The sequence below is a fragment of the Phalaenopsis equestris genome, unplaced genomic scaffold (assembly GCF_001263595.1).
Source record: "Phalaenopsis equestris unplaced genomic scaffold, ASM126359v1 Scaffold234135, whole genome shotgun sequence".
Taxonomy (NCBI): Eukaryota; Viridiplantae; Streptophyta; class Magnoliopsida; order Asparagales; family Orchidaceae; genus Phalaenopsis; species Phalaenopsis equestris.
The window spans coordinates 7,210-19,032 of record NW_018252058.1 but is presented as its reverse complement, the minus strand read 5'-3'; the positions used below and the strand labels follow the sequence as shown (position 1 = coordinate 19,032).

The following is an 11,823-nucleotide window of genomic DNA, read 5'->3' as shown; positions in this document are numbered from 1 at the left end:
ACCTATCAAACGACCCAAAGTAATTCTCTTCATTAGATGTAATTTTAAGAGTATTTGAATATTTTAGTGATATTAGACCCATTAGATTCATCTTGTCCATATGCTAAATTTGACTTTAAATTTTCTAATTTGGAGATCATTTGATGCTCCAAAATATGCTCCAAATTTTTTCTTTATGCCTTAGTTTATGATTTGGTCTCACTTGCACTAAGATTAGATCATTTTTTATATCATTTGGTTTGTCTTATAAATAATTTACTTTATCATAAATTGAAGTACATACATTTTCAAATTTAAAATCTGAAGCTACTGATTCAAATGTGCGTGTTGAGATTCATGCGAATCAATATGATTTTTATTCAAGAATTTATATATAATATAAATGAATATTAAATTTTAAATTTAAGATTTATAAATACTACTTCCCCGTCCACTATAAATACAGACTACACCTTTCGTGGTTCAAATTCATAAGCGGGAAGTGAAACCCCTTTTGTTTCCACTAAGAATATCCTGCCCTTTCATCGTCTTCCCTCTCGCGCCTCTGAAATCGCTCTCCGCTAGCCAGGGAGCTCCGGCCATGGACAACGATGACCCCCAGCGTCAGCTTCGCCTTCTGATCCTCGAGTTCTCCGCTGAGAAAACGAAAGGAGGTTAATCTTAGATATGCAGCCCTACATTCTATTTTGCTCTTTCTGTCCACCCACGGAATCACCGATCAAATTGATGTGATACAGAGCGCAGGCTTTCCGATCTGCAAAAACGCCACCTAGAGCTCCAGGCCGATTATGAAGCTGCGAATGTTGAGCTTGAGAAAACAAAACGAGTGCGGGAGGCTGCCGAGCGGGAGCTGAGGGGATCGCAAGCTCAGCTCGATCGGACCAATGCATTGCTTCTTGCGATGGAGGTCTTCGCTATTTTATTGTTTTTCTTCTACTTCTGATTCTTCTGGTTTAATTGTTATTTCATCACTTGACTTGGTGTTTCATTGTCCTCCGTGATGGGAAAAACAGAGGAGAAATTCGGCGCTGCGGGATGAGATCTCTCAAGTCAGCACAGAAATGCAGGCAATTAAGGTTGTCAGTGTTCATGAATTTGACTTTTTTTTTCTACTTTTTCTGATGAGTTTTCGTTGTGTGTTTGAACAATGAATTTTAACTGCGTGTTCCTGTTGACTGCCTAAAAGAACGATGCCAAAATTCAGCGGTACGTGCTCTCATGGCTTTCTTAAATTGTGATTGCTTGGATTATTACATCCTTCTCTTTTTTGTTACTGCAACAGAGATGAGTTTATCAGGACAATGCAAGAGTTCAATACTAAAATAAGGTATCCATAACTCTGACGATCTCAGTTTTCTAGCCCTTCGAACTTTTGGCCGGTTCTTTATATTGTTTTATTCTTTTCGTTGAGTTTGGAATCCTCTTTAAACTTGAGGCCCGACTCAAGATGAAGATCTATATGGTCTATGTTGTGGCCTGTTTTAGAGAAAATTAAAATAAAAATGTTCGTTGCTGATTTATATGTTCTTATACATGCAGCAAAAACAACCGATGAACTAGATAAAACATTATCATATCACAAATAGTTTAACAACTATTTTGATGAACGTAAATGATTATCACGTTTTAGCAAGTTCAAACGAAAATAGTTTGTAACACAATTTCATTATAGTAAGTTCAAAGAGATACTGAAATTGTTTGTTCAATACAAGAGAAATTGTTATAATATATAGAAATAGAAAACGATCGACTTTGACGAAGTGAAAAATGAAACGAGAAAATTCACACTAAAAAAGAACACACAGATTTACGTGATTCGGCAAATTGTCTATATCCACGGAGTTCCTGAGGATTTTACTAATTGTGGAATTTACAGCGTTTGATTTCAACGACAATTACAGGAGAAAATCTCTCACTTTCTCAATCTCTCTTCTTCTCTCTCTACACTGAGATACACCGAAGAAGAAGAAGAATCGGGGAGAGCACACCTTGCGATTCCTTCTGCCTGCTTGCACCTTTTCGAACCAATTTCTTCTTTCTGCCTTTGCCGCAAGCCACAAGCAACAACTCATTCCCAAAGAAAAACCCAAATCTGCGATTCCTTTCTTTGTCTTCACCGCTCGCAACTACCGAAGGAGGAGTTGCGATATCTTCTTTCTTCGGACTGGAGAGATCGCTCGGTCTTTCTTTCTGCTTCTGTGTTTCACGAAAACGGAGAGGATGGACTTTCTATTCGTGAAATTTGGGAGGCGGGTGTTGTTCAGTTCCCAAAAATAGGAGAGGGTCGTGAGCATAGCGTAAACAGTTATTATTTGATCGTGGACCTATCTCCACAAATAACAAAACTCCCACTTGGAGACTGATACACGGATAACAACGTTCTTCTTTCTCAAACTGATATCCTCCACTGGTGGCGTCACCCTTTTCTTCAAACATGAATCATCCACCTCTGCAACTCAAGGCCTTTGTCTTCAAGCTATAAGACCAAATGAAGTTGCGCACAACTTCAGTTTCTAAAGTGTAACATCCTTTGTCAACATATCAGCAGGTTTCTGGCTTCCACAAATTTTCTCATGCAACACTTGTCTGTCATCCAACAATAACTCATCCAACTATGACTGTATGAAGTGATACCTGATTTGAATGTGCTTGGTTCTGGACTGAAATGTTGGATTCATGGCAAGAAATATGACGCTTTGACTATCACTGTAGAGAATGCCCTTCTTATTCTTCTTGCCCAATTCATCCAAGAAACCCTGTAGCCATATCATTTCATTTGCAGCCTCTGACACTGTTATGTACTCAGCTTCTATAGTAGACAACGAAATTGTCTTCTGCAGATTAGAGCAGCACAATACTGCAGTGTCACCAATAGTATAAATATAGCTCGTAGTACTTCTAGTATCAATGTCTCCAGCTAGATTAACATCAACAAAGCCTCGCGCCTCTGAACTCTTTCTTGAGAAACACAAGTAAGTTTCTGCAGAGCCTCTTAGGTACCTCAAGATCCACTTTACTGCTTCCTAATGTTCCTTTCCAGGATTACTCATGTATCTGCTAACAACTCCAACTGCATGGGCAATATCTGGTCTGGTGTAAACCATAGCATACATAAGTGAACCAATAGCTGAAGCATAAGGAACCTTACTCATGTGGTCTTGTCCCTCCTTTGGCTTGGGTAACTGATTCTTGTTGAGTCTGAAGTGACTTCCCAAGGGTGTGTCAACCAGTTTGGCCTTATTCATGTTGAACCTGCTAAGTACCTTTTCACATACTCAGCCTGAGAGAGTCTCAACACGCCTCTGACTCTATCTCTGACAATTCTCATACCAAAGATTTGTTTTGATGCTCCCAAATCCTTCATTGCAAAGTGCTCTGACATCTGCCCCTTTAGATTATTTTCTCAATACTAGCACCTGCAATAAGCATATCATCCACATACAACAGTAGGATGATATAAGAATTGTCAAAATACCTGACATAGCAACAATGATCTGTTTGACATCTGCTGTATCATGTACTGTGCATGAAATTATCAAATTTCTTGTACCACTGTCTAGGAGCTTGTTTCAGACCATATAAGCTCTTCTTCAATCTGTAAACTGACTCTTCCTTTCTCTGTACCACGAATCCTTCAAATTGGTGCATGTGGATGTCTTCTTCAAGATCCCCATGAAGAGAAGTTGTCTTCACATCTAACTGCTCAAGGAAGAATTCTTCAGTAGCCACCATAGATAGTACCATTCTGATGGTTGTAAGCTTCACCACAGGAGAGAAAATCTCAAAATAATCAATACCATGCTTCTGTTGAAAATCTTTTACAACAAGTCTAGCCTTGTACCTCTTACTGTCATCATACTTAGTTTTCATGCGATACACCCACTTGTTGTGTAATGTCTTCTTCCCTGTTGGAAGATTTGTTAACTCACAAGTCTGATTTTCTAGCAGAGAATCAATCTCCTTCTTCATGACTATCTCCCACTTGCTCGAATTTCATATTGTAAGGAATTTTCATATTGCAAGGTTTCTTCATAACTCTGAGGTTCTCCATCATCTGTCATCAAAATGTAGTTCAAAGTTGGAGAATAACCAGTGGAGAACGTCTAGCACTTTCTGACCTGCAAATTGCAACTGTAGGGGTAGACTGCTCTGAAACTGACTGAGGAACCATAAGAGTGGATGCCCCGGATCCACTCTCCTCAGCACCTTCATCTTTGCCCTGTACTGTGACATTTGGTAAATCATCAAATCTTACCAAATCAGATTCTTGCAGTGTTGTTTCAAAAACTATACTGGACTTATCCTTGTACATGACATTCTCATTGAAAATCACGTTCCTGCTCCTTATGATATTTGGACCTTGAACATCCCAAAAACGATATTCAAATGTCTCATCTTCATAACCAATGAAATAAAACTTCTTTGACTTGGCCTCAAGCTTACTTCGAGCATTAAAATTAATGAGAATATAAGAAAGACAACCAAAAGTCTTAAGGTTAAAAAATTTTACCTCTTTCTCACTCCAAACTTCTTCAGGTAATTCACAGTTTAATGGAACAGATGACCCTATATTGATCAAATAAACTGCAGTGCTGACCGCTTCTGCCCAGAAAGTAGGTGGTAGTCCGACGTGCAATTTCATGCTTCTAGCCCGCTCATTAATGGTCATGTTCATGCACTCTGCAACACCATTTTGTTGTGGTGTCCCTAGAGTGATCTTCTCCATTCTGATGCCCTGAGCTACACAATACTTCTTGAACCCACCATCAATGTACTCACCACCATTATCAGACCTCAGACATTTCAGCTTTAAGAATGTTTTTGTATCAACAACGGTCTTCCAAGTCCTGAACACACTGAATACATCAAATTTATACTTCAAAAAATAAACTCATACCTTTCTGTTATGATCATCAATGAATTTGACGTACTAACGAGAGCCTCTAAGAGATGCCACTGGAGAAGGACCCCACACATCTGTGTGTACAAGCTCCAACTTTCCTGCCTTTGGTGTTCTACCACCTTTCAAGAAATTAACTTTTCTATACTTCCCCATAATGCAACTCTCACGGATGTCGAGATTAACTAACTTTAATTCTGGTAGCTTATCTCTGGACTGAAGTTCTTTCATACCTCTCTAACTCATGTGACCAAGTCTGCAATGCCACAACTCTGTTGTGCTTTCTGCTACAGTAGTTTAAACACTGTTAATTAAACCAGTAGTCGTATATAGCGTACCTGTTTTCTTACTGTTTTCTTACCCGGAGCCAGTACCAGTGCTCCTTTAGTAACCTTCCAGGTGTTATTTGAAAACACTACTAAATGTCCACACTCATCAAGCTGCCCAACAGAAATGAGGTTCTTCTTCAGTTCAGAAATGTGTCTGACCTTTTGCAGAGTCCACTTGTTCTTATTTGGAAGCGCAATGTCAACATCTCTCATTCTTACCACGTTCAGAGCTTCTCCATCTGCCAAATATACTTTCCCAAAATCACCTGCATCATAATTCTGAGGAACATAATTTTACATCAATTCCTGATAGAATGTTGTATGGAAAAAAGCCCCTAAATCCAGTATTCAGTCATCAACATAACTATGAACTGTCAACAGTAGTGCATCATGTGATTCTTCAGTTACCACATTTGCACTGTCATTCTCCGTCTTTTTAGGATTTCTGCAGTTCTTCTTTATGTGATCAATTTTATAACAATTCCGGTAAAATTACTTGTTTACCAAGCCTTGACTTGCTCTTGCTTCTATTTTTTGATTTTGATCTTCTCATGTTTGAGTTCCTGTCATGTGATCTCCCTCTGAAATCAACATTTAATGTTGAACTCGAACTTGAGATCTCTTCAAAATCTTTCCTGCGCACCTCCTCAGCTAAAATTAAATCATGTATATCTTCAAATTTTAATTTAGATTTATCTGCAGAATTACTGACAACCATCCTCATAACATCGCAGTTATTTGAAAATGAAGCCAACAAGATCAGTGCACGTATCTCATCATTAAATTCAATTTCCACAGACGATAATTGATTTGTGATAGTATTGAAATCATTCAAGTGTTGTATAACAGACGTACCTTCCGACATTTTCAAATTGAATAACTTCTTCATCAGTTATACTTGTTATTCGCCGATTGTTTTTCATACATATCTGAGAGTGCTGCCATTAGATCTGCAGTCGTCTTCTCCTTGACGATGTTGTGTGGAACGGACATTGATAGGGTCAATCGAATAACCCCCAGAACCTGTTGATCCAACAGATTCGACTCAGCTTCATCCATTCTTTCAGGTCTTTTCCCCAATAACGGAAGATGAAGTTTCTTCTTATAAAGGTAGTCCTCTATCTGCATCCTACAATAATCAAAATTTGTGCCATCAAATTTCTCTATCCCTGAAACTTTCACTTCATTTGCAGTTATTGGCTCTGATACCAGTTGTTCTGATATATAGAAATAGAAAGCAATCGACTTTGACGAAGCGAAAAATAAAACGAGAAAATTCATATCAGAAAAGAACACACAGATTTACGTGGTTCGGCAAATTGCCTACATCCACGAAGTTGCAGAGGATTTTACTAATTGAGGAATTTACACTGTCTGATTTCAATGACAATTATAGGAGAAAGTCTCTCACTTTCTCACTCTCTCTTCTTTTCTCTCTACACCGAGATACACCGAAGAAGAAGAAAAATCGGGGAGAGCACACCTTGCGATTCCTTCTGCCTGCTTGCACCTTTTCAAACCAATTTCTTCTTTCTGCCTTTGCCCCAAGTCACAAGCAAGAATTCCTTCCCAAAGAAAAACCCAAATCAGCGATTCCTTTCTTTGTCTTCACCGCTCACAACTACCGGAGGAGTAGTTGCGATATCTTCTTCCTTCGGACCGGAGAGATAGCTCGGTCTTTCTTTCTGCTTCTGCGTTTCATGAAAACGGGAGGATCTATTCACAAAATTTGGGAGGCGGGTGTTGTTCAGTTCGCGAAAATAGGAGAGGGCCCTGAGCATAACGTAAATAGTTATTATTTGATCGTGAACCTATCTCCACAGACAGCAGAAACTACACAAAAAAAACTTTATACTTCTAAAATCATAAGCTACTCATCCTTCATCTCTTCGTTTTTTTTGTCATTCCCTTATTCCAATGATTTTTTTGCTTTTTTGTCTTGGGCACCATAATTTTTTCATTCAACTTGTAGTGCAGTCATTTCAAAAATCATTGAAACAGTAGCCTAAGTTTCTATTGCTCCAAAAATTCAGCCAATCATCTTCTGACAAGCTTATTACTCGTATATGATCGGGCAATTGCCAAAGTAATGATACATGCCATTGCTAAAGCTGCCAGTTTCAAGGAAACACCATAAAATTTTTTGGTGGAATTAGTGGTGGAATTTTCGATAAAAAATGCTACCGAAATTTTGGTCAGAATTCGTGCTAGAAGGACTAACAAAAAGTAGTAATACATGTCATTGCTTATACTGACAATTTCAAGGAAACTCGCCAAAACCCTGCCGTGCCGCAGCGTCGCGCTGCCGCACCTCCATCATCTTCTTCAGACCCCTATTTATAGACTCAAAAAGAATATTGACCAATAAATACATATTAATATAGAAATCTAAAAAGAAGTGCAAGTATTAAATGCTAATAAATAATAATAAATAAAAACTTTTCATATTCCAAAATTTTTTTTTTTTTTCAATTTTTATTCCTTCTTTTTTGCCCTTTCAAATTCCTTAATCTCTTCAAATTCTTTTATAAAATATTATTCAATTTTAGGCGGGATTCAAACCCCTCTCTCCGACATAAAATAAAAGATACTAACCAATTAAGCTGACTTCAGCTTTCTATTTCTATAATAATAAAAATTATTATTATACTAACTAAGTAAGACATACATATTCTTATACGTAAATACTCTGGATATTAATATTTTCAAACGATAAAAAGGGTCTCGTTCGAGAATAGGGGCAACTGATACACTACCAACAAAATTTCATCATCCAACATGAATCTCGATGCGTGACACCAATCTCGAGATGATATTTTAAGCAAGAAACATTCAAATCTTGATAAAAAGTCATCCAGAGCTCTGATTTCAGCAAACTTATAGTCAAACTGATCGGTTCGATGAGACGGACCTAATGATATGAAAACTAGCTCAATCTAAGTCAAATCAAGCTCATATCAAGTCATTAAATCACAGTTAGAAGATTTATGAATACATTTAGAAAGTCAAATGGCTGTCAAATATGACAATTTTATACTCAAATCGAGCGGTTCGATAAGACGAATCCAAGCCCAAGATCATTTAATTCTGACATCATTAAGGCACTCAAATATCCATTAAACACCATATGATCAAGGGAAGCTCTCCGGACCATACGATCAAAATGATGCATATTCCTGCATTAATTACTCCCAGAACACTATAAATAGAGTTTTATCCCTCTCATGAGAGGAAGTTGAAGGCTAGAGAAAGCGTGAAGCTTTGAGGAGAAACTGCAGCTCAGCATCACCGCAAACCGTCGTTGACCACCGCAAATCACTGTCGACCACCGTCGGCAGCCGGCGATCACCACCGACAATGATGAACAAAAGATTCCCCTATTCGATATGAGAGTTAAATAGGGTTTATTTTAAGTCTGGGTTCTTTTAAGTTCCCTATAAGGGCAAGCCTCTATAGTTAATTACATCTTAAGCGAACGGATCACTTAACAAAACTCTCGATAAAAATCAGTAATCTTTTGTCTTCGAGGAGGCCAAAAGGATAGGACTTTTCAACGAAATAGGACAAAGAGATGTGCAAAAGGGGAATGGCTCAAATTTGGAACATTTATTACAGAATCCAAAGAAAGAAAAACTAGGGGATGTCACAGATCCAGAGGAGATCCTCGATGACTTCCCAGTCTACCCTGTGGTTTGGCTTCAGTTTGAGAATTTATTTAATGTTTCAATCCTGCTAATTTTATTTAATTAGGACTTACACTTGTATGATATAATCATACCAAGTAGTCTGGAAATTATGAGGGTTTACGTCGTAACGAACGACAACCTCAGAGCCCTAAGACGGGTCAGGGCTTATATTGCACTAGGTGCAAAGACCCGACAAATAAAGTGAGGTTTTATGTTGCACTAGGCAACTACCTCGAAATTCTAGGATTGGTTATTTAATCCTAAGGAAAGTTGAGTTGAAGTAGAACTGTTTTCCTGTTGAAGATGGTCGTGCTGCCCACCGCATTTGCTCCAAGCTCCTCATTATCGCAGCGTCGAATTTAGTATCGAATTTAGTATTCAAGTTGTTTAAAGTTGAAATAATGTAAAAGGTGAAGTCACCAATTTATCGTGGGTACCACCTAGGAGCTGCTACTGGCATCCTAATCTAGGGGAGAGTGTAAAAGAAAAGCATGTTAATGTGCAATGAAATCATGCAGTGGTAATGTGAAAACTTTACATCCGGCAGAAGAATATACACTGAAAGACAGAATAAGCAAACTACACTGGCAGGTGTATGTGTGTAATGTGTGTAGGAGAAATGAAATAAAAGAATCAAAAAGTTGTAAAAAGTCGAAAAAGAACATTCAATAATAAATCTGAAACAAAACAAAGTTCGTAGGAAATCCTAATAAATCCATAGAGGTAAACTTGTAGAAAATCCGAAAGAAATAACAAAAATGAAGAAAATACCAGAATGGACTACAAGTCCAAGATGACCGTAAGCTTGGTGGTGAGGAGGACTCAGAGCTGTGCTGTAGAACACGACCTTAAGTACTGACTACTAGACCGAATTTCTGCAGAAGGCAGCCCTAATCCGACTCGAGTAGCTAACCGTGGCCCTTTGTAAAATTTTTCATGCATTTCAGTCTGGATCTGCATGCAAGTAATAGCCGTAGGTAAGTTGGTTGTTTTGTAGTTGAAGTGATTTTGTATTTTTCAAATGTATTTATATATATATTTTTTATTTTTTTTTAAATAATTCGATCCACAAGTTTTGTATACCCTAGTCCTAGCAACTTTAAACCGCTTGCGGTAGAAACCCCAAGGCTGGACGAATAGTATCTGTAAAAAATCCCTACTCTACCCTTTCCAGAGTCTCTGAGTTGGGATACTATTCTAAGGGACCCGATTCTCTATAATGAAATCTTATCACCGTCCTTAACCTCACACACTCCACTTACAGCCTTGCTTGATGGCCCCACATATAGCAAGAGTGTTATACATGCGCACTCGTGCGTCCTACACGAGTGCGGGATTTAGCCCAAGAAGCAAGGGGAAGACATAAGCATCGAAAACCGAACCAAGAAGCAAGAAAAAAAAAAGAACAAAAATGGGGTGAGAGAGAGGAGAAGACAATCCACCTAACACGATTCCTGAAAGGAGGTGGGTTGTTTCTCAATATCAAAGAAAATCAGAATACATGTCAAAGCAGTTAAACCTCTCACAACGTGATGCAGGGGTGTGAAGTGATGTAGCATCTGATATAATGTATGAGGCGAAGTGGGTGAAGTGGTGAAGTGTAGTGGTGAAGCGGTGAAGTTAAAATAATAATGAGAAGTCGAGGTATATATGAGAAAGCCAAAGTAAAAAAAAAACAAAACAACGAAGCAACATGACCAGATAAGTAAAAAAAAAGGGTCAAACCTGATCGAGAAAAATCGGGTAGCATAACGGCATAAAAATGAATTTTTCACACCTGCAATTTGCATAAATAATGAAGTACACGAGCATAAGAATGGCAACATCCAGTGTTTCCATCAATCCCAAGCATATATGTAGCATAGATAAAAAAGAAGAGTGAAGAAATTTTGTAAGACAGGAATATGAGCAATGTGGACCAACTTCCATAAATGTATAAGCGCAAATTTCATACTTAAGCAAGTATAAACATGATGTAACTTCACAAGTGCAAAATGTTTGTTTTGGCAAGTATAGATTGATAGACATCTCCTTTGTGCATGAGAGGAGGTGGAGAGTGTGCAAAAATAAAGCTTAGGTGTTATGCATATGAATGGTCATATAAATACGCAAGAAATAAAAATATATAACATTTTCCATGAGTGTTTCAAGTAGGGTCATTCCCAAATTCGAAAATTGCATATGAGAAAGGCTTCCAAACAAAGCCACACATAAAGCATTAGTTTGCATATAAGAAGGGCTCCAAAAATTCAAGTATAAGGCATATAACTTGCACATGAGAAATGCTTCAAAAAGCCTCACATAAAGTATTCAAAATCTCAAGCACATGTATGTGCATTTTCGGCCAAGCAAGGAAAGGAGGAGAAGAGAAAATCCAACACCTCGCATGAAATCTCCATTCTTTGCATATCCAAGTGCCACATGAAACCACCATATGAAATTTTCAAAGAAAAGTATAGAGACTCTTAAGCACCGCATGAAACTATCACATGAAATTTTCAAAGCAAAGTAGAGATATTCTTAAGCATCATATGCAACTTCCATATGCAATTTTCAAAGCAAGATAGAGATATTCTTAAGCCTCATATGAAACTATCACACATTCTAGCATTTTCTAAGTATGAACAAGAGAAAAATTTTCCATAAAAAACAAGAGGCAAACCGGCAATGATTCAAGGCGAACGAGTCGATTCGAATGCAAATCCGGCAGCACCTCCCCTTCTTAAAATCTTTTGGCCAGCCCCCTTAGAGGTGGATTTTAGGGCTTCTTTTATAGCCAAAACCAAGAGGAAAAAGGAAGGAAAAATCTGCCCAAAACCGAATCATGCCCTAGGCATAGAAAAATCTTATCTCTGAACCTAGTTTTCTAGGTTATGATGAGAAGAGATGGGGAGAAAGATTCAAGGCA

At 38.0% G+C, this 11,823-nt stretch overlaps 1 protein-coding gene across 1 annotated transcript in view; it reads left to right on the top strand.

Moving 5' to 3' along the window:
- Window positions 1–481: 481 nt before the first annotated feature.
- LOC110038841 (cingulin) overlaps window positions 482–11,823 on the top strand; it is a gene marked incomplete at its 3' end in the record, with an annotated part of 16,957 nt that continues 5,615 nt past the window's right edge. The window contains 5 exon segments of the mRNA XM_020743758.1: window positions 482–653; window positions 738–907; window positions 1,014–1,076; window positions 1,187–1,206; window positions 1,283–1,327. Coding sequence (XP_020599417.1) covers window positions 581–653; window positions 738–907; window positions 1,014–1,076; window positions 1,187–1,206; window positions 1,283–1,327 — 371 coding nt within the window.